We start from the raw sequence: 20832 nt of genomic DNA, 5'->3' as shown, positions 1-20832 counted from the left end.
GATATTTTACAATATGTGGGTAAGACGAATCCCCAGGAATTCTTACATAGGTTTTGCGTGCGCGAATGGAACACCGAGATTGACTTAGAGTGTAAGTTGATCATTTCAGTTCACATTTGTAGTATTTTTCTTTGCTTGACGTCCGTATGACTAGTCGATTGCACTGTGCGACTTTTCCTGTGCTGTGGCTCCTGATGCTTTCTATGGTCTTTCGTGCTTGAATTGTATTTGATTACCGATCTCCCGCTTGTCTGCTTGCTGCTGTCCACTCTAGCGTCATTTTCATCATTCGGGCATTGGGCCCCTGACATGATGCGAGTTTTAGGTCGGTCATCGTCCACTGCCAGTGCATGGATGTAATATATCTATCGGTTATGTTGGACTTTGGGTCGCTTGTTGGACTCGGAGTAAACGAAGTTAAATTCTTGATGACTTCTAGACCTCCAAGTCTTCCCGATCCACGTCATCTTAAAATATGTTGAGGTGCGCCTTATTCGTCATTGTGTTTTTTGAATTATTGTGGATGTCATATGTGTGATCGTTTTGTCATTTAGCATCTCAAGCTGTCCGTTGTCGCAGGTTACCTCAGCAGCGCCATGCCTCGTTCCTCGCTGCCATACCTCTTTCGTTACTTAACCCGCTTCAGTAAAACTGTTATTTGAATTTTTTGGCTCTCCCTTCATCTTCGAATCACCAGTTACTCTAATATTTGTCTGCTGTGGTTCTGTCCCGTATTTAAGCTCCCGGTTATGCCTGTTGCAGCTCTGTCCTTAACTGTTGATGACCTTGGAGACAAGCAGAGGCAGTAGAAGCGGGTGTGTATATATTGTATATGTCTAAAGGTCGTTTTGGGTAATGCCGTCCAGTTTTTGTCTGGTGGCTAATCCGACTATAAATTAAATACAATTGTTGACAAACATGTGTGATGTCATACGAGTAACTTAGCTGTAATGTATGAGCTACTCCAATAAACCGTTAAAGTTGTTCGAACGAGCCCCTCTACCTTAGCGAGTGCCCATGCCGAATTTAACAAGTGAACTGACATGGGCTCTCAGACCGTTTGAATGTTTAGTAACTCGCTCCGATAGAGCGACTCCTCAGCTCACCCATTTCGTATGAGTCGGTACACATAGACCGGCAAAGCAAGTGCGCAAATCCATACGAGTTGGAGTCAGAAATATTTCTATTGGGCAGTTAAACCATTCTTAATCTTTGAGGTAAGGAATACTAATAACTCTCTAACCGAGTGGTGCATCACCAAAGCCGAGTTCAGCATAGCGCGGCGTGTAATATTCGTATTCGGAAAACGTGGGCATCCTGAATTTTATTTGGCGGACATAACCGAAGCTCAAGCGCGACGCTTAAGGCTTTACAAATTTTCAATTCTTTTGCGGAGGGCAAATATCAACAATGACTTCGCAATATATTGGTATATCAGAGTCAACTTGAAGAATGGTGAAAGAGCGCAAATTCTTATCGTTTGACATATATTTAATCGGCGCGATATTTTCTGTCATAAATTTTAAAAGTTAATAAATTCAATTATTTTGACACGTTTTCGGTGTGCGTAACCGAATCACGTGCGTCAAATGTAATTTTCCGTGGCGTCACGTTGATATTTATTCGCACCTCGACGCACGTTTTACTCGAAAAATTCCGTCGCGCCCTTTTCACCTTAAAATATCTGCTCATTCTCGTTCTCCTCCCACGATTCACTAAATTGTACTACCATCGCTAAAATGACTGCTCCTGCTGTTACATACAAGGTCGCTGATATTGGCCTTGCTGCCTTCGGTCGTCGCGAGATTGAGCTTGCCGAGAATGTATGTTTGACGCTTGGTTTTTGCGATTGGTTACTGGCATTTTCGTCATACATTCTAACGCAATTGACTCTTTAATATAGGAGATGCCCGGTTTGATGGCTATTCGCAAGAAGTACGCTACTGCCCAGCCATTGAAGGGTGCTCGCATTGCTGGGTGTCTCCACATGACCATTCAGACCGCTGTCTTGATCGAGACCCTTGTTGCTCTGGGCGCTGAGGTTACCTGGTCTAGCTGCAACATTTTCTCCACTCAGGACCACGCTGTAAGTTTTATGGCTAGATATGACATCAATTTAGACTAATATATATTAGGCGGCTGCTATTGCTGCTGCGGGTGTCCCTGTTTTCGCCTGGAAGGGTGAGACCGAGGAGGAGTACGTCTGGTGTATTGAGCAGCAGCTTGTCTCCTTCAACGACGGCAAGAAACTTAACTTGATCCTTGACGATGGTGGTGACTTGACCTCGCTTGTGCACACCAAGTATCCCGAGTATCTTGTGGAGTGCTACGGTCTCTCTGAAGAGACTACCACTGGTGTCCACCACTTGTATAAGATGATGAAGGAGGGCGCTCTCAAAGTCCCTGCTATCAACGTTAACGACTCCGTCACCAAGTCCAAGTTCGACAACTTGTACGGTTGCCGTGAGTCGCTCGTTGACGGTATTAAGCGTGCCACCGACGTCATGATTGCTGGTAAGACAGCTGTTGTTGCTGGATTCGGAGATGTTGGCAAAGGGTGCGCTATGGCACTCCACAGCATGGGTGCTCGAGTCCTTGTCACGGAGATTGACCCCATTAACGCCCTCCAGGCTGCTGTATCTGGCTACCAGGTCGTCACAATGGACGATGCTGCGTCTGTTGGCCAAATATTTGTCACTACGACTGGCTGCCGTGACATTATTACTGGCGAGCACTTCATCAAGATGCCTGACGATGCCATCGTATGCAACATCGGTCACTTCGATGTCGAGATCGACGTTGCCTGGCTCAAGAAAAGCGCCAAGTCAGTCGTTAACATCAAGCCTCAGGTCGACCGATTCCTCATGGAGAACGGCCGTCACATTATTCTCCTCGCCGAGGGCCGTCTCGTCAACCTTGGCTGTGCCACTGGTCACTCTTCCTTTGTCATGTCGTGCTCTTTCAGCAACCAGGTTCTAGCTCAGATTGCTCTCTACAATGCGCAGAATGAGGAGTTCCGCAAGGAGTACGTCGAATTCTCCAAGTCTGGCCCATTCGAAGTTGGTGTCCACGTTCTCCCTAAGATCCTCGACGAGACCGTCGCCCGTCTCCACCTCGACCACCTCGGCGTCAAGCTCACCCCGCTCACCACTGTCCAGTCCGAGTACCTTGGCATCGCCGGCGAGGGACCTTACAAATCTGAGATCTACCGTTACTAAGCTGATGGGGGACTGTTGCTGTTGTTTTTAAGTGGTTTGCTTAATGGATACATCATTAATGAGTTAGATGATAGAATAGACAACTAATAGGGAGGAATATAAAAAGGGCCTGCATTTGTATTATCAGATTGCAATTGTATTTGTTATTTATTAGTAACCTAGAGCGCGGGTTGGTACTATATATTAGTATGTTTGTGTCGGTTCCGGAATATATACGATATCGGTGATAATTATTTAGATGTCCAAATAGTGCAAGGATTTCGTGACTCACGAAGAACATCGCAAGAATGCAGAACGTAGATAAATCTTGTAGTGCTGTTAGATCCTTTCTTGTTATCGCCGTTCCAACCGGTCAAGAGAGGCCTTGGGTTTGGTTTTACCGTGTAAGTCTACAGTGCAGAAGGTACTGGCTGATTCTGGCAGGGTCGTGTGGCGGACTACAACTTCCGAGCCGCATGGGTCCGGTCGCATCTGGATCAAGCTCAGAACAATACAGTAGTAATTTCCAAGCAATCATTACGCCACAGCAAGAACATGGCGCGAGAAAAAGGTTTAAATCCAGCACAAGCACAGCGTAAGAGTTGCAATTTTTGGTCCTGGTTGATATTTCTCGAAGTTGAAAGGTTAACTTGCAACGACAGACAAACGAGATAAAGCAAATGCGATCAAGAAAGCAAAAGCGGAAAGGTCGCAGCGCATGACCGAGAAGCTATCTAAGCGGAATCCAGACAGAATTTCGCGACAAATTGAAACACTTAAAGATCTTGAGCAGGAGGGACGATTGCAGGGGCCCGATAGAAAGCTGCTGGCAGATTTAGAGCAACAGCTTTTACTTGTTAACAAAGCACGTGAGAAAGTTCAGCAGGGAGGCGGAAAGAAGAGCGAGAATTTAGTGAACGATGGAGAAACGCGGAGTACGGGATTGCGTGAGCGGCACCAGAATAAGTCTGGCGTGTATGTGTTAAAGGGATTGGAGAGGAGGAGTATTTATTGGGACCCTGTGTTTAATCGTACAGGGCTCCCACCAGAAGGATTTCCGTACCAGGAATGGAACGACGGTGAGCGAGATGGTGAAGATGTGTTAAATGAAGAAGTTGAATATAGACCTGAATTAGGTGAAGCAGACGCAACAGGGATTCCCCTACCAACAGGTCCTGCTCTACGATTCCAGCAGCCAAATCCAGAACCTGCTCCTATTCGGACGACATACGAGGCCGCGCCTATTGTACGTGATCTAAAGAAGGAAAGTGCGTCATTTATTCCAGCATCAGTCCAGCGCGTTCGGCAGCGCAAACGAAGCGCGAGTGCCGAACCCCAGGAGCCGGACAATGGGAAGAAGATGCGGCATGTTGTGATTGCAGATGCTGATGAGCATGACGAATCGCATTACGACGAGTAGTCTTTGTATGATATTAAATGTACTTTGCGATTAACTTGTATAATTCTCATTAACTAATCTCTGCTCTAGCTCGATGACAATTTAAAGCCAAGATAGCCATCGTCATTGACAAACCCAAATCTGTAGCATCAACCTAGCGCGACTTAACTGACGAGATAATAATTCAAAAGTCCTGCTGAAAGTATGACAGATTATTCTCAAGGTCTACATTAACGTTGAAATTATCCTTTACACTCTTAATATCGAGAAGAGTTGCTTCCAACATAAGTGACTTCAGATTCATCTTCCCATTACAGAGCAGCATTGAAAGGCCATAATACGTAATAAGGGTGCCCGACAGATCGAGATATGTCAAATGTTTGAGTTCGCAGAGCTCAGCTAAAGTATCGTCATTGACAGTCAGATTGTAACTGAGATCCAGATGCTCAAGGTTTGGACAGTATACTGCGATTATTCGTGCTAACGACTGTCCGTTATAACTTCCGGATCCGCCGAAATCGACACCGGGAAGAGCACCGAAAATGAGCGTCTTTATCGTCGTACCATTGCACGCACGAAGGAGATTGAGAATATCGGAATTTTTAAGCCCCGGTGCAAAAAAAAGTCCTCGAAAATTAATATACTCAAGGCGAGGAAATTTGATGATCCCACCAGGCGGTGATAATGATGGCCTGCACGTGGTAAGCATTAATTTCAGCTTTTTTAAACCCAACGGCAGCGTCGGTGGGAGCTGCCAAGTACTGCGCGACAGATCAATTTCCTCCAACATATGGTTATAAAAAAAGAAACAATCAGGACTGGGTATGAATTCTGGCCGTTGTCGAACGATAACGCCCATGCAAACAAATTTCTCTAATTTCGGCATGCCGGAAAGTAATATGCGGAGCTGTTCTTCACAGACGGTGACTTGTTGAAGGGCGGCGTCCTGAAGAAGGATGTGTTCGCCTCCAATTCTGAAACTGCGGAGTTCGGGGAACATTATATATTCTGGAGGACCACGGGACCCGTCGAGGTCCAGGTCACGTAGAAGTGCGCAGTTTTCAGGGTGTCTGAGGACGCGCTCGTCAAAGTAGCAGTCGAGGGCGCTAAGATTCGGAAGGCCTACGGAGTCATTGATAGCATCGATGCGATCAAACAAACGTTCCGCGAATGGCAGACTTAATTGGAGGGATGTCAGGCGATAGATGACGCCCCACATGACCTCGTCGTCGAATGTATCGGGCCGAAGCGGTTCGCCGAGATATCCCAGTGACAATGCAGTGAGATTGTTGAGAAACTGTGCGTTCTCGACAATCCAGTTGCCATCATCCGGACATTCCCCCGTATGTCTGCAGGTGCTCCATGTCCTAATTTTTCTCGTACAGCCTTTGGCTTTGCGAATTAGTGTCTGCAGATCCGGCATACTAGTCCCGGAGTTCTCATCGTAGAAGTAGCAATCTAGCTCCGCCCAGGTCTCATCAGGAGTTGAAATGACGATTTCCCATGGTAAGGCAGTACGACTGGACGAGTTTTGTCGCACCATAGACAATGAAGTCGACATGGAGCTCAAGTTCCGTTTGAGTTCCTGGAGTATGACGGGTGCATTGTCGAACGCTTCGTGCTGGAAAGTAATTCGTGGTTGCATAGTGAATACTAAAGTGAGATGGACATCGAGCACATAAAAAGAAAAAAAAAGTTGACAAAGAATGAAGGTACTGACGTGCTCTTAAATATGTAAATCCGTGTCCTTGTTTTATTGCCCGAAAATGCCGGGCAATTCGAGTCCTTGTATATCCCTAGCCGACCGTTTTTCTATTGTTGGTGAGCAGTATCTAGGAAGTTATCGCAGGAGGACGCTGAATAGTAAATATCCTTTCATCATGTAAACAGAGAAATCGCCGGCTTAACAGACTGCGTATCTGATGTTCGTCCCATGTTTCCATCTACTTGCTCTCGCCCGGTTTAAGACGCGCCCGCGGGTGACGTATACATCTCAGGGGACGAGCTTCAGGTTAGGGCAGTTGCTTTGAGACCAGTGCACCTGCACTTCTGTCACATTATCTGTCACTAGCTTCAGAAATTACTTCAATTGTCATACTAAATAATGCAGTATTGGCACAGTGACAGTGTGGGCATATAATCCTTAACACGATAATAGATAACACACAGATGGGTGAACAACTCTTCAAAGCCAGCGTTTATCACTTAGAATATAGCGAGCTGGACGAAACTCGTGCATATCTCTGAGTGACGGGGATAATTATTACCGAGTTTGACATAGAAACCCTACTTCTGGGCCGTCTAGAATCGAGTTTCAGTCGATATGAAGGACTGACTGATAGGCATGGACGGACGATCACTGTTGTCGACGTCCGGATGCTAGCGAAGCAACATACGTGAACAAATCTTCTATGAGTAGTTGCTCTTGTCCTCACTTACTCCATAGCGAGATGGGACATCACTACAGACAACTGTTATTATGTGCGAAATCTCGATTCGACAATCTCTTGGATCCTTTCTCAAATTGATTCCGATTATGACGCGAGGAGTGACGATGCACAGCGCACGTTACGCAAATTGCCAGTCGGCACCATTATACAAGAATATACTGATTCAGAATGATCGTAGAGAACAGAGTAGTTCAGCTTGAAGGGCCGTTCACCGTGGATCGTGAATAGTTAATTTCCAGTCATTACGTCGCCAAGGTTATTATATTAACGAGTACCGCCCAGAATGATAGCTGTTGCATCGTGCAGCTGGGCTTGTAATTAACTGTTGGAGTGTAACGGATGCTGAGAGGTATGAAGTCACCGAAATTGCTAATTGGCAAGCTACTGCGATTCCATCGGCCCATCGTGGGAATATTGTCCGACGAAGTTATGAACCGAGACTGATGTTGGTCGTCGTATCCAAACGAGAGCAGATTCATGACAAAAAATCTTGGCAATAATATAACAATCGCGTCTCGGCCGAATAAATTCAGATCAGGTTCGCAGCGATCGGACAAGCTGGTGGTAGGTGCCGGATCAGGTGCGTCAAGGAATACCATGCTAGGAATTCATTCTCGGGTATAGTGAAGAATTAATTGCCGTTCGCAAAATGCTAGTGTTGCGACAGGCGAGGGAAGACGACTGTACAGATATGTAATTCTCGAGTGTAGCAGGAGTAGCAGCCGCGCCTCAGGCAGGTGCAGTATCGCGGCTGAAATACTGTACTGAACGGAGACGTCGCAGAGCAATGCCCTAACCCACGCTGACTGCACCAGTTAGTGTACATTGGATAACCCTAACCTTCTCGTGCTATTTGCACCAGTCAATATCAGCCGATATGATGCAACTAAAAGGTTATTGTTGTGGTCCCCCGCGTACGGGTGCACCCGCAGAATATTAGGGCAATAATTACACCAGGATTGTCACAAGGTTTTTAGCAGCGGCGCCGCATCGGCTTAAAACCGGGATATTTTGCAGGTGTGCAGGGGGAGCGTTCGAAGCAAAAGTGAGCTGATGATGATTTCGCGTCGTCCGGGTCGCGAGGGCACAGATGCAACACTAAACAGACTGAACTCTTAGGAGCGATGCCGCCTCGACGTGCCACTTTTCGGCTGGGGGTAGCTTATCTGTTGCTGCCTCTCATAATACGGCATACTCAACATAATAAAGACACAGGCGTGATCCGGCACAGTTAGGGGACGCAACTCTGATGTCTGGGAGAATCCTGTTCAGTCCCCGGCATTCGATATTCTTATTATTCTCGTCTCGGCGGTCTCACATTTCTGCCAGAAGACTGCTCGCCAATCCGTCTGTCGCCCCTGCAAGGTGCGAGCTTGACCAGGTCACTTTTGTGGATTGCAGGACACACCCCTTTGTCATCTCCGCCTTCGCGGTAGGGTGTTACCACGCTCACCACTTACGACCTTCACACACTCGGCACTCCGACTGACGCTGTCTATGGACGGTGACCAGTCATCTACGCCGGGCACCGGCCCGTTCTCAGGCCTGCCGCAACTTCCAAGGCCGCAGCTGCCAAGCACGTACAACCTCAACCCGTCTTCTATGTCGTCCGTCGCGGCGGCATCGACTACGATCCAGTTTCGTCCGCCGCCACCACCGCCGCCGCCGATGCTGCTCCAGACATCCATTCATGACGCCAACCAGGCTTACACAAGCGCGTTCGCGGTCCAGCGCGGGAACGAGTACAGATTCCAGCCGTCGCCAAAGGCCGAGCCGATCGCTCTATCATCCTCGCTCATGTCACACGGGTCCAACTCGAAGCAGCAGACGCTGGCTACACAGCCGAAGCGGAAAGCTGGACGGCCACGCGATTCAATGGCGGATTCCATCGCGCACGAAGTCAAGCGGCAGAATGGCCCGCCTCTCTTCAGCTGCAACTTTTGCGAAGCCACGTGGGCTCATTACAACCCATATCGAGTGAAGAAACACGGCTTGGACTGCAAGGGCATGCCTGAGGATATGCGCATGCAGGTGTGTCATTCGAATATGAGGGAATTTTAGGCGATTTACTGACGATCGGTCGCAGCTCGCTCAGGAAGTCGCGTTGAAGAGTCACGAACACGATGGTCATGGCGTTAAACGCACAAAGACCACTGACAGTAGGCATAGGCGGTTAATACAGGACCAAAAGGTGATGGAGTCACTAGTAATTGAGGCAATCTCCACTGCCGGATTGCCAATCAGTGCGATCTCGCATTCATCGGTGCGACGTCTGTTTCAGTACGCCAATTCCTCGTCCATTTTGCCGCCAAAGCGTGCGTTGCTGCAAGCGATACTGCCGTCTGAAATCGACACGGTTTGTGCGAAGGTTACGGCGATTCTGCAGCAGGGCGGCGACCAGCTAGACTCGCTCACACTGTCATTCGACGTCCTCACAACGGCGTTCGACCAGGCGTTTGTTTATGTGTACGGCACAACGCGGACTGGCAGGACGTACTGCTTGTCTGGACATGAGTTTCCGGACCATGCCCCTGCTGCGGATGGGTTGGCTGCTGTGGTCATGGCGGACGTGGAACGGATAGGATCGTCCAAGTTTGTGGCTGTTGTTGATCCAAAGTTGGCTTTGTTCACATCAGCGATTACAATTATCACATCCCGGTATCCGCACGTCCTTGCAATCGAACCACTAGACCATTATTTTGATCAGCTGGCGGCCGATTTGTGTCGGTATCCCGTCGTGGACGTTGCCGTGAGGACGATCAGGCTCATATATGGCTACTTTCACCGATATGGACGAGCCGAGGGACTATTGAGAACACGAATGAAGGAGCTGGGAATAAGAGAGGGGCTGAAACCACTAGTAGCTAACGAGCCGATTAGTCTGTACGGCGCTGCTGTCTCCATGCGACGGTGTCTTCCCGCTCTGGTCAAAGTTGTTACTAATGACCGGCAAAAATTGAACAAAACAAGTAAGTTGTCATGACGCTATGTATTTCAACCAAGGCAAACTAACTGACTAACAGCAAACAAACGACAAGTATGCGATGTTCTGTCTCCGGATTCGTGGCTCCAACGCGACTTTGTGAGCAAGCTCGACATTGTTATGACCGTTTTCAGGCCGCTGTCGGAAGCGTCGAGCCGTTTAAACTCGCCGACAGCCACTCTTTCGGACGTTTTTATAGCTTGGGTCGCACTAGCGGTGTACTACCGCGACATATTCGCGGCACCGGCACTGACACCAGCACCGACACCGACACCGACACCGACAGGGGCAGGGGCAGGGGCAGCGTCAGTGTTGCCGGGTGCAGGCATTGTTGCTGATTTTCGACATCATATTGTGGTGCAGACGAATCTCCGATTTTCGCAGCAATTCAACACTTTCCCGCGAGCCGCATCGTCATTGACGCTCGCAATGTTCCTCCACCCGACAATGGCGCTGCACGAGGTCCTCATAAAGTCGCCGGACCAGCGGTCGCGCGTTGTGCACGAGCTCTACGCGCAAATGTCGACGCTGAACGAGGCAAGTCGTGGGCAAGCGCCGTCTCAGCATCACAACTCTATATTATACGACGATCTGGCCAAGTTCAGACATCGCGTGGATATATACGCACGGCCATCCGCGGGAAGTCCGCAGCGATACTGGGCCGAGGTAAGGGAGGCGGCGGTGAAGACGTGCAGCCCGACGGGGTCGATCTTGCCGTGGATAGCGAAGCGGCTGTTTGAGATTAACGGGAGTAACATGCGGCGTTCGCGGATGCGGGAGACGCTGGACTGGATTGACGGGAATCTGCGTGACAATGTGTCGTCGGATCTAATCGTGGGCCTGACGCAGTGTCGACATTTCTACATGGTCGAGCGGGCGAACGAGAACGAGGCAGAAGGACACTTGGCGACAGGGGTATTCGGCGAAGGATCGAGTGACGACGGGGCGGCAGACAGTGATCACGGCGGGCAGAGTGCCGGCAGCGGTATGGAACCCTTTGATTTCGACTTTGAGGCTGAGATTGAGTATATGCGAGATCCGCACGGCCGGCTTGTGCAGATGTATGAAGACGATTCTGGGAGCAGGTTGGTTGAGGTCGAGAGCACGCAGTGGGGTAGTGGGCCCGGACCGTCGCAAATGTATACTGCCGCGGCGGGACCGCAGTCTCCTAGTGTTTCTCTGGCGGGTGTGCTCGAGGCGACGTCGAGCGCCACTTCGAGAGCTTCACCTTCATCGGCGGCGGCGGCAGCAGCAGCGGCCGCAGCAGCGAGTGCGACGTTGACGGGAAGTTCTGTGTCCGCATCGCAAGAGTGGATATTCGAGATCGAAAAGTACGTCGTGCTGGACAACTTTCGACGAACCGGTTACTGTTTTGCGACACCGTTCGGAGCGTCGGCAAACAGTGTAGCAAACGCAGACATAACGAACATGCAAATTCCACAATTTCCGATGCCTCAGTACCCGCAGCCGTTATTTTTATCGTTGCCGTACTCGCGGTCGTATGGCACAGAGTCGGGCCCGCAGCTGCAGTCACCAAGGTCAGGCAGCGGACGGACGCCCGCAATGTCAGTCACTGCGCCTGCTGAGTATGAGCAGTCGGACGGACCGTCTTCCGGGCGTGGTGGACAGGGGAAGGTGGAGTGGCCGGACATGCAGCGGTTCCCGGACGGATTCGACTTGTAATGGGTGATGGCGCGCTATACGGAGCTGTAATCTAATTGTATTTTGTAATTTAGTGTACAATTATTTGCTCGCATGGTGGATTAGGCAGCTGTTGGAGCAGGAGGACGAGACCAATTGAAAGCTATAGCATCTCCGGTGATGAATATGCAGCGGTGATATTACTTATGACAGGTTTTACATAATGGTGATCATCGTGCAGTATCGTGATGCATGACGTAGGGAGATCTACAGAAATACGGAGACAGGGCCGATCTATCCCAGACTAGTCTACCGAGTTCGGGCGCAGGGTAATAATTGCTGCCGGAGTGCGAACGCAACCCCGTGGGGATTATTACAGTGTAGTGGGGAAAAACGGAGAACGGCGACGACGAAGGAGATCGATACCGAACTGCCGAGCGCGCGCCGGTTTCCTACTTTGTCTGTGCCGGAATGGTTGCCGGATGAGGCAGAGCTTTGCATTAGCGAACCCCGGACGCGGCATCGAATGTTTCAGCGTTCCGTGTCAGGGGCAAAGAAACGCGGCGCCGCCGAGCACCGGCCAGCAGAAAAGACAATAAATAATGAAGCAAACAAATCACATTAGAAGTAGACTACTTACGGTGGGAATGAACTGCTTCTGCTTGGGTAGGACTGATCCTGCAGCATTGAATATCCTCCGTTCCTGGAGAGCCCCGCGGCATGCAAACCACATTTTCATGCTGCGGGACCACGAAACTACTGTAATGAATAATAAATATTAGTAACAGTTAATAAAACAATTGGTCGCCGATCGTTGCCGATATCTCCCAGATGGGTTCCAATGCATCGGACGCAGTGCAATGCAGCCACGGAATATCTTGCCCTCGGTTATGAATTTGTCGCCGCACTAACGCAACATGGCGTCTTAGTTGCAGCACAACGCCATCCGCGTGCGTTCTCGAGCACGATTTCGACCACTCTACTACTAAGTAACCGTCCACATTTTCGTGTCGGTACAAATAACATACGGCGCTTGGTGCCGCCGCCCGAATGACGTCATTGCCTCCGTTGGACGCGGATTCGGGACAGCATGTCAAGCTGGAAACGGAACAAGGAAATTCGCACATCCCTTATTCATCGTACCCGCGGTGCTGCATTCATCGTCATGATAGATCTTCTCCGCTCTAGCGTGCGCCCCGTGGTGCTCCGTGGTGCTCCGTGGTGCCCCGCATGTCCCCCGTGCGGTCATCGCGTTTCCCGGCCAGTCTTTCGCGATCACTTAAGATAAGGTGCTTCCCCGCCTGCCAGTTCTGTGCCTGTTCGTCTTCGCGATCGAGTCCTTACAGACCATGACAACCAAAGACACCCGAGTCCCCTCAGCGGCAAACTATGAAAACCGCCTCTCGCGAGCGTCCTCGTCCGCAGAGCGCCGCGTTGCTGAAGGCGATATCGAATTACACACCCACCACCGTCATCGTATTCACCACGAAGAAAAGCACGACCTTGCTGACGACACAAACCCGCTCGTCAATCTTACCCAAGAAGAAGTCATCGCCAACGCCGCCGAGTATGCGCGCACAAACGGCCTCGAAGAGTACGAAGAGCTCTTCAAGAAAGGCGGCCTGATTGCCCAGAACCCAAAGTCCCTCGGCATCGGCCTGCCGCTGCTGACCGACCAAGACCGCGCAGATCTCGCGCACGAGTCCCACCACAGATGGGCACAGAACGGCACGCTCTACTCACTCGTCGTGCTCTGTTCTCTCGCCGCCGCCGTCCAAGGTATGGACGAGACAGTCATCAACGGCGCCCAACTCTTTTTCGTCGACCAGTTCGGTATCGGGGGCAATACTTCTCGCGACACTTGGATTGTCGGTCTCGTCAACTCGGCTCCCTACCTGTGCTGCGCCTGCATCGGTTGCTGGTTGTCCGACCCCCTCAACAAGGTCCTCGGCCGCCGCGGCACCATCTTCGTCTCCTGCTTGGTCGCCGCGATCACCTGCTTCTGGTCCGGCTGCACAGACACCTGGTGGCACCTCTTCATCGCACGCTTCTGTCTCGGCTTTGGCATTGGCGCAAAGTCCGCCACTGTGCCCGTCTACGCCGCTGAGTGCACGCCTGCCGTCGTCCGAGGCGCGCTCGTCATGATGTGGCAGATGTGGACCGCTTTCGGAATCATGCTCGGCTACGTCGCCGACGTTGCCTTCTACAAAGTTCCCGACAAACCCGACATCACCGGCCTCAACTGGCGTCTCATGCTCGGCTCCGCGATGTTTCCCGCCGTCATCGTCTGCTGCCAGGTATTTTTCTGTCCCGAGAGTCCGCGCTGGTATATGGGCCGCGGCGAGCACCGCAAGGCTTTCAACAGCATGGTCCGCCTTCGCACTAGCAACCTCCAGGCCGCGCGCGACATCTACTACATGCATGTGCTGTTGCTCGAAGAGGCCGCACTCAAGCGTGGCCGCAACCGTGTGCTCGAGCTCTTCACCATCCCGCGCAACCGTCGCGCCGCCCTGGCATCCTGGATCGTCATGTTCATGCAGCAATTCTGCGGTGTCAATGTCATCGCCTATTACTCCTCCGTCATCTTCCGCGACTCCGGCTTCTCCCCGATCTCCGCGCTCCTGGCCTCCATGGGCTTTGGCATCATCAATTTCCTCTTCGCCATCCCCGCCGTCTACACCATCGACACTTTCGGCCGCCGCAACCTCCTGCTCACAACATTTCCGCTCATGGCCATCTTCCTCCTCTTCACCGGCTTCTCCTTTTACATCCCGAACGAGAAAGCCCGTATCGGCTGCGTCGCACTGGGAATCTATCTCTTCGGCATCGCCTACTCACCAGGCGAAGGCCCCGTACCTTTCACATACTCCGCCGAAGCCTTCCCGCTCTACATTCGAGATGTCGGCATGTCCTTCGCCACAGCAACGACTTGGTTCTTCAATTTCGTCCTCGCAATCACCTGGCCGTCTCTACAATCCGCCTTCACGACCCAGGGTGCATTTGGCTGGTACGCAGGCTGGAACATCGTCGGCTTCTTCCTCGTCCTGCTCTTCGTCCCCGAAACAAAGGCTTTGACACTCGAAGAACTAGACAAAGTCTTCGGCGTGACCACCCGTACACACGCAAAGTACCAGGCCAGCAAGTTGCCTTACTGGTACCGGCGCTTCATCCTGCGCCAGGACGTCGAAGAGCCAGTTCCGCTGTACGAGCTCGATTTGAATTTCGACAAGAATATGGTGTCGGGGTCTATTGAGGAGAAAGTATAAATCGTTTTCTTGCAGCATTGTACCGCGTTTGTATTGAAGTGTTATTTGGATTATGGATCCTTTTGGTTGTTGTTTGTATCGAAATGTTTTATAAATACGAGTACATGCATGCCACCGCATTCTTATGTCGTAGCTCCCCCATAATAGCTGCCTTTGCGTTCAATGTCACCGTTAAAAACTCCACCAATTAATCGTACACACTTGTCTATCGCCAAAAAAAAACGCCAACAAAAAATCTCTCCAGCATCAGACATTCCGCCTCTTGCGTCGCCTCCCACCCCCATCTGTCGACAGGCCAACATCGCTGCCTTCACCCGCGCTCTTGCGTTTCCGCCGCCGACTCTTTTCTTCCCCAGCACTGCTTTCCACCACAATCCCGCCGGCTCCAGCCTTGTCCTTCCTCGTCGCGAACGCAGCCACCGACGCCGGCGACGGCTCAACCACACCTAGCACGCCGGCATCGAACCCCGCCACGCCGCTCTCGGGAGTCTTGTCCATGCTGAACACTCTCTCCAGCAGCGCCTGGTCGAGCGGCCGGTCGATCGGGACAGGCGGGTCCGGCGGCGGCGCGTGCACGAGGCGCAGAATATAGTGCTCGGTCGGAATCTCATTTTTCCCTGGCCGCCCCGCGTCAGCTTCGCCAAAAAAACACACACACACACACACACACACACATAAGTAAGCATACCTGGTAAATCGGCAATGTGCCCTTTATAGCTCTTGCGCAGCTTCCGCTTGGCACCCGTGACCGGATCTGTCCGCGCGACGGACGTTTGGATCGTCGACAGGCCAAATAGTGGGATCAGGTTGTGTGTCGCAGACACCGGCGGCTGCGTGTATCGCGTCTGTGGCGGCAGATGCAGCGGCGGCATTGTGCTTCGTTTTTGCTGCCTTGACCTGCTGTGTAGGTTTTTTTTGGTATTATTCAGGTGGATTTTCGAGATACGCGAGTCTGCGATCTGTCAACTTAATGCATGCTCGCCACATTTGATGGGTTTCGATCGCTCCCAACCCTACGTGTCGTGCACAAGACCCTCACGACAACTGGCACAGATATATACAAAACCAAAACACGTTGTAAGACTTCAGACTAAATACAATATGTAAAAGACAGAAACATAGTAAAACAAATTAACAAATATTGATCATATGACGCCATGCAAAAACCAAACATTCCGCAGACCCATTTTGGATACCCTCAAATATTTGACATAAAACGTAAAGCAATCAACTACCCTACACGACTATTTCCGCTCTAACAATCTCCGCATACACCCCAATCGCTTCTCGTAGCACAGACCTGATACCCCATCCACCACCGACACCGCGCGCCCCATACCGCGCCCACCACCATCCTATAAATACCGACAGTCGATCTTCGCCTCCTTCGATATCCACAATGCCATTCCCATGCAGCTCGTGCTCCTGCACGGCCCGCAACCGTTGCAACACGTCCAGCTCACGTTCGTCTGGGGCGCGGTAGTATAGAACTTTGTCCCCCGCGAGGATCGACATGTCGCGCTCCACACGCCGCAACCACATCATCAGGTACAGCGCGCATTCCCACCCAACGACGACGTCCTCGATCCCGCCGGTCCTATCTTCCTGGTTGACGCCGAACAAGACGTCCATCGCAACCTCCGCCGCCACCACAAGCGTCTCGCCCGTCCGCGCCATTCGCGCTGCGCACCCGCGCACGGCGTGCACGATCTCGCCGACATCGTGATACCGAAGAACTTCTTCGACAGTGCTCAAATCAAGTCCGACAACGCGCATCCGCGCAAGCTTCCAAGTCGCCTCCGAAGCCCGGTTTAAGCACCCGACAATGTCCGCGTGAATAACCCGCACAAACGACGACAGGACCCCTTCGAGTTGATCAGTCCGAGCAGCGAATAACAGTCCACCACTCCGAGCCGCCCAACACTCGAGGAACATTCCGGTCGCCAAAATGCGCTTGGCAAATGAAGAACACCGCATGTGTTGTCCTTTCAACACATAGTCCATCCCGACTCTGAACGTCACGGCTGGCGCAGGCGGGAGTGGTGTCGTGCCATTCCACACTTCCTCCTCGCACGGTAATGTAACCACCCCAGGTTCGCTGTTGGGTATTGCAGGTGGGAAGTTGAAGAACGCCGTCAGCCCGCCAAAGAAGACATACACAGCGAAGTAAGTCCGACGCATGGCTTCAAGCTTGATCCACTCATCATCTTCGGACGCGGAATTCGTGATGGGTGGTTTTGGCGTCCGGCGGAGAAGCTCGTAACGCACGCCGGACGCCAGGTTCGCCAGGAATGATTTGACGGAGCATGCAAACTCCAGCCCGCGTGGGTCGCCTGACCAGGCGGCAAATGCCGTATTGAGTAGGACCGTCTGTGTGACCCATAGCGGAGCAGAGCGAGATGTGAAACCGTCGGTGTCGATGCGGGAGTTGACCATCATTTTCGACGCGACATGTAGACGCGACGCTAGTTCTTTATTGGTCGGCAGAGCTCCCAGAGATAGTATCGCAAGTAATAGCGGCCGCGGAGTATTGTGTGGGGAAAAGGTGGGCAGGTGGACGAATGGATGGAATGGATGGTGCGCAGCAATGTACGTTGTGAGATGGTACGACAGGTCCCGATGTGTCGGCAGAGGAGTGTCCCGTAGAATGTTCCCGGACGGATCGAGTATCAGCAATGTCTCTCGAAGTAATCTCCTGAGAGAGGCCGGGTTTTGAGACGAATCAGACGACGTGCCAGATTCCCGTGACTGTTCATCGTCACCGTCGTCGTCATCATCATCGTCGTCATCGTACTCGACCTCGGACTCTTGTTGGACCGGCTCGAAGTCATCTTCTTCGATCTTGCCGTTCCATGTCGCCGGTGGGGCGCCGAGTCGTGTCATCAGCATTGCCGCGCTGATTTCGGGATTTGTGTGATGCTGGTGCGAAGCACTCTGTTGATGGTGATACTGCGACTGTAGTGGTACGTCGTCGGCCTGGCCGACAATTGGCGGCTGCACCGGTATTGGTGGCGGCTGCACAACGGCAGCCACGGGGATCGTCTCGTTCTCAGCTTTGCGTTCTGACGTGGGAGAAGTGGGCGCGCTTTTCGAGTTCGTTGCTCCTCCAGCTTTCGCGTGGACAGTGCGGACATGCCGCAGCAGCAAATCTCGACGTACAAAAGTGGATTTGCATTTATCGCACTTGAACGGCCGTTCTTTGGTGTCTGCACATTGTCAAATGGGTCAGCCAGGTCAAGATGACAACTGCACCCTGATACTCACGGGATCGCTCGTGTCTATTTTTGTGCTCTGACCGGGAGAATGCGCGGGCACAGAAGGAGCACTTATACCGTCTGTCTGGGTGATTCTGGGTCGGTAATTGCTGGCTCTGGCCGGCAGCTGTGCTGCTGCCGTTGGCCTGCCTTCGTCGAGGCACGTTTGCATCTGGCGCGGTCGTGATCGCGATCGCATTGGGCGAATCTGGCTGACCTGGCGGGGCCGTCTGCTGGACGGCAGAATTACGGTGAGGTCCGTCCGAAGGGGCGCTGGAGCGGCCCGGAGGACCTGGTGGCGGACCGAGGGAGATGACGGACTGCATGGCCTGCATCATGCCCCCTGCTCAGTGCTCAGTAGTTAGAGCGTTCTTGAGCCGGGAGCGAGTGTTGTGGTTACGACGACGTTAGTGTTCAAGAGGAGACGGTAATCAGCAATCAGAAAATGGCGAGTGAAAGTGGAGAAGCCGTATTCGTGGAGAGGCTTACTAGACAGAAGAATGCCATCAGCGATACCCCGCACGCTTCCGTGGCGTGAGAATGCTATTTTGGTGCACAACGTGCAGATGGATTTCTGTACCACCCCCTGTTGCCCTGGCAATCGGACTTCGCCAACTAGAGCCCAAAATACGCCGGCTACAGGCATTGGTTGCGCGCTGGCTGTGCAATGCCGCAATCAGGGCCTTCGTCTTACAGCCTATTACTACGTACAGTATGTGGGATCCTGTCCGTATGCTCCCACTGCCGTATATTTTTCGTACCTTGTGTCAGCAAGCAGCCGCCAAAAAACGAAGGGGCCCCGCGCCCCACGCTCCCCGCCGCCCCGCAAGCCGTTTTGACCAAGTATACTTCTGGGTATATTTCTCCCCAGAATTGTCTATCTAAGGTCCACAACAGGTGGTGAAATAGTAAACCACAAAAACAGGCGTTCCACGGTCAAGGATCGCTCCGGCTCTTCAATCTCGGACCTAATTCTACATAGCACTAACATCCTTGCATGTGATAGCTGCAATTGCCATTTGATCATAATTTATTTGTATTGTGACAAGCATGCGCTAAGGATGTTAGGTTCCTGCATCATAGTAGTGATGGTGATGACCTTGTCCGAGTCGGGATACGCGGTAAGCGGCACCGACCAGTATTTGAAGTCAATCAACGAACAGTATGACCAATATAATTTAGCTTTAATCAGTATTCTTTAGGGCTGGACACAATACGATATCGCCGGGGTTTGCCATATCGCATATCGTATCGCTAGCCAGAAAAGCCTAGCGGTATTATCGCCTATTTTTATGCCCATTTGGCGATATAGCGCAAAGATAAATACCGAAATTAATTTAACGCTATTAATAATAGGATTTGAGGTTTAGCAAGGATGGCGGAAGAGGATTTATTAATATGCTCTTTGTAACCCATAAATATCTATGCTGGCGACTTTGGCATTCATTGAATATGATGTTGATACGCAGTGGAATTCCACCTTCGCCACGCTGGATGATACTCTCGCTGCACAACCCCAAGTCGATGATATATCAGCTTTCCTCGCTTCACCGACGCAGATTCGACAAGACTGCGGCAGATTTATACTGTTCTCTTATAGTTCAATGAGCTTACTCTATCAATATCTGACAAAGCCTCAGATAAGTCTTACGATGTCTGTGTACTATGATCTCCATGATTTGCTAGAGGAAGCTTCAAAGCAGAAAGAAGAGTTCAGTGGTCTCGATATCGATATTGCTTCTGCTGTGAAGGAAGGAATCAAGAAGTTTAAGAAGTACTATACTTTTATGGACGTGTCTGACACGTGTCTGACACTGCTATACAGCATTGATCCTGGATCCACGAGGCACGGGCATCTTAATCCGCTTGATAATGGACCGAGATCTTTGCCAGTACAATCTGTATAAGAGAACAGTAAGAAAGCCGGCGGAACTCGGATGTTTCGAAGACTGAAGCTATTGGATAAGCCTGCCACCTCCGATACGATCGTTACCGTGATAGTCCCTGTCTTGATGCCAATACCGAGGAATGGATGGTCCTAATTGGTTATGCCAATGGTGGAGGGTTAATAAGCGTGATTTCCCTCAAGTGGCCGCTGCTTCTCCGGACTCCTTAGCAATTCCAGCCTCTGAAGTCTCAGTAGAGGTTATTCAACTCAGGAGGAGACGTACGGAGATATTCAATGCAGGCAGAACGATCTGGATGTCGATGCTAATGCATGACGTGTACAGGCAGTAGCCTGCCCCAATGGTATTTACCGATTAGTAATAATACCTTATAGCTTAATGATATTTTTTGAGTGCGTGAGTAAATAGTAGCTCTGCTGAGTATATATACTCCGTCCTATTATATTTATATTATCTGTATACCATCGCCAGTGCAATGGCAGTAATACTAGATTTTGTGCATCGTTACTAGCAGATACCATGTAAATGAACTTGAACTCACTCAAGCGGCATTTTTCGACCAAAACGGCTTTTATTTCTCGATTATTAGTATTGTGAAGTCGTAGAGACTTATTTGAAGCAGTAAATTTGAGCGAATAATTGCAGCGAATAACGAATATTCGGCGAATATATTCGCTCAATTATTCGTTCCGTGGAAAGTCTGCGAATAATATTCGCATAAACGGTTATTCGGAA

At 51.0% G+C, this 20832-nt stretch overlaps 8 protein-coding genes across 8 annotated transcripts; 5 read left to right on the top strand and 3 right to left on the bottom strand.

Annotated features, from left to right (window-relative positions):
* Positions 1-1652: 1652 nt before the first annotated feature.
* Positions 1653-3458, top strand: V1508DRAFT_422856 (Adenosylhomocysteinase). The gene is made up of 3 exons (XM_066941075.1): positions 1653-1823; positions 1904-2086; positions 2136-3458. Exons 1-3 carry the CDS (start codon positions 1740-1742, stop codon positions 3216-3218), a joined length of 1350 nt encoding a protein of 449 aa, XP_066794037.1. The 5' UTR covers positions 1653-1739; the 3' UTR covers positions 3219-3458.
* A 294-nt stretch (positions 3459-3752) lies between these two features.
* V1508DRAFT_405824 (uncharacterized protein) lies at positions 3753-4617 on the top strand (the record flags this gene model as incomplete). Its single annotated transcript, XM_066938724.1, has 2 exons — positions 3753-3792; positions 3860-4617. 2 exons carry the CDS (start codon positions 3753-3755, stop codon positions 4615-4617), a joined length of 798 nt encoding a protein of 265 aa, XP_066794036.1.
* Positions 4618-4698: 81 nt separating this feature from the next.
* V1508DRAFT_228821 (uncharacterized protein) lies at positions 4699-6691 on the bottom strand. Its single transcript, XM_066936303.1, has 2 exons — positions 6317-6691; positions 4699-6249 (listed from the first exon to the last, which is right to left on the bottom strand). Exon 2 carries the CDS (start codon positions 6239-6241, stop codon positions 4781-4783), a length of 1461 nt encoding a protein of 486 aa, XP_066794035.1. The 5' UTR covers positions 6242-6249; positions 6317-6691; the 3' UTR covers positions 4699-4780.
* Positions 6692-8412: 1721 nt separating this feature from the next.
* Positions 8413-11992, top strand: V1508DRAFT_228768 (uncharacterized protein). The gene is made up of 4 exons (XM_066936302.1): positions 8413-9077; positions 9133-10015; positions 10070-11014; positions 11066-11992. Exons 1-4 carry the CDS (start codon positions 8544-8546, stop codon positions 11710-11712), a joined length of 3009 nt encoding a protein of 1002 aa, XP_066794034.1. The 5' UTR covers positions 8413-8543; the 3' UTR covers positions 11713-11992.
* Positions 11993-12662: 670 nt separating this feature from the next.
* Positions 12663-15056, top strand: V1508DRAFT_422848 (uncharacterized protein). The gene has a single exon (XM_066941074.1). The coding sequence runs from the start codon at positions 13020-13022 to the stop codon at positions 14934-14936; it is 1917 nt and encodes a 638-aa protein (XP_066794033.1). The 5' UTR covers positions 12663-13019; the 3' UTR covers positions 14937-15056.
* On the bottom strand, positions 15003-15895 carry V1508DRAFT_374600 (Rox3 mediator complex subunit-domain-containing protein). The gene is made up of 2 exons (XM_066937559.1): positions 15625-15895; positions 15003-15553 (listed from the first exon to the last, which is right to left on the bottom strand). The coding sequence occupies exons 1-2, from the start codon at positions 15806-15808 to the stop codon at positions 15183-15185; spliced, it is 555 nt and encodes a 184-aa protein (XP_066794032.1). The 5' UTR covers positions 15809-15895; the 3' UTR covers positions 15003-15182.
* Positions 15896-16172: 277 nt separating this feature from the next.
* Positions 16173-18525, bottom strand: V1508DRAFT_405820 (uncharacterized protein; the record flags this gene model as incomplete). The annotated part of the gene is made up of 2 exons (XM_066938723.1): positions 16173-17930; positions 18121-18525. The coding sequence occupies 2 exons, from the start codon at positions 18523-18525 to the stop codon at positions 16173-16175; spliced, it is 2163 nt and encodes a 720-aa protein (XP_066794031.1).
* An 850-nt stretch (positions 18526-19375) lies between these two features.
* On the top strand, positions 19376-20402 carry V1508DRAFT_228713 (uncharacterized protein). The gene has a single exon (XM_066936301.1). The coding sequence runs from the start codon at positions 19615-19617 to the stop codon at positions 20095-20097; it is 483 nt and encodes a 160-aa protein (XP_066794030.1). The 5' UTR covers positions 19376-19614; the 3' UTR covers positions 20098-20402.
* The last annotated feature ends 430 nt before the right edge of the window (positions 20403-20832 follow it).

The sequence above is a fragment of the Lipomyces doorenjongii genome (assembly GCF_038497915.1).
Source record: "Lipomyces doorenjongii strain NRRL Y-27504 unplaced genomic scaffold V1508scaffold_53, whole genome shotgun sequence".
NCBI classification, from domain to species: domain Eukaryota; kingdom Fungi; phylum Ascomycota; class Lipomycetes; order Lipomycetales; family Lipomycetaceae; genus Lipomyces; species Lipomyces doorenjongii.
Note: the sequence above shows the minus strand (reverse complement) of the source record. Positions and strands in the feature narration are given on the sequence as shown.

Bases quoted from the DNA above. Each gene is read 5' to 3' on its own strand.
- V1508DRAFT_422856 (XM_066941075.1), top strand. From the start codon at position 1,740: ATGACTGCTCCTGCTGTTACATACAAGGTCGCTGATATTGGCCTTGCT. The intron at 1,824-1,903 runs GTATGTTTGACG...TCTTTAATATAG, and splicing joins AGATTGAGCTTGCCGAGAAT to GAGATGCCCGGTTTGATGGC. The intron at 2,087-2,135 runs GTAAGTTTTATG...AATATATATTAG, and splicing joins TCTCCACTCAGGACCACGCT to GCGGCTGCTATTGCTGCTGC.
- V1508DRAFT_228821 (XM_066936303.1), bottom strand. From the start codon at position 6,241: ATGCAACCACGAATTACTTTCCAGCACGAAGCGTTCGACAATGCACCC.
- V1508DRAFT_228768 (XM_066936302.1), top strand. From the start codon at position 8,544: ATGGACGGTGACCAGTCATCTACGCCGGGCACCGGCCCGTTCTCAGGC. The intron at 9,078-9,132 runs GTGTGTCATTCG...GATCGGTCGCAG, and splicing joins CTGAGGATATGCGCATGCAG to CTCGCTCAGGAAGTCGCGTT. The intron at 11,015-11,065 runs GTATGGAACCCT...AGTATATGCGAG, and splicing joins CGGGCAGAGTGCCGGCAGCG to ATCCGCACGGCCGGCTTGTG.
- V1508DRAFT_422848 (XM_066941074.1), top strand. From the start codon at position 13,020: ATGACAACCAAAGACACCCGAGTCCCCTCAGCGGCAAACTATGAAAAC.
- V1508DRAFT_374600 (XM_066937559.1), bottom strand. From the start codon at position 15,808: ATGCCGCCGCTGCATCTGCCGCCACAGACGCGATACACGCAGCCGCCG. The intron at 15,554-15,624 runs GTATGCTTACTT...CGGGGCGGCCAG, and splicing joins GCACATTGCCGATTTACCAG to GGAAAAATGAGATTCCGACC.
- V1508DRAFT_228713 (XM_066936301.1), top strand. From the start codon at position 19,615: ATGCTGGCGACTTTGGCATTCATTGAATATGATGTTGATACGCAGTGG.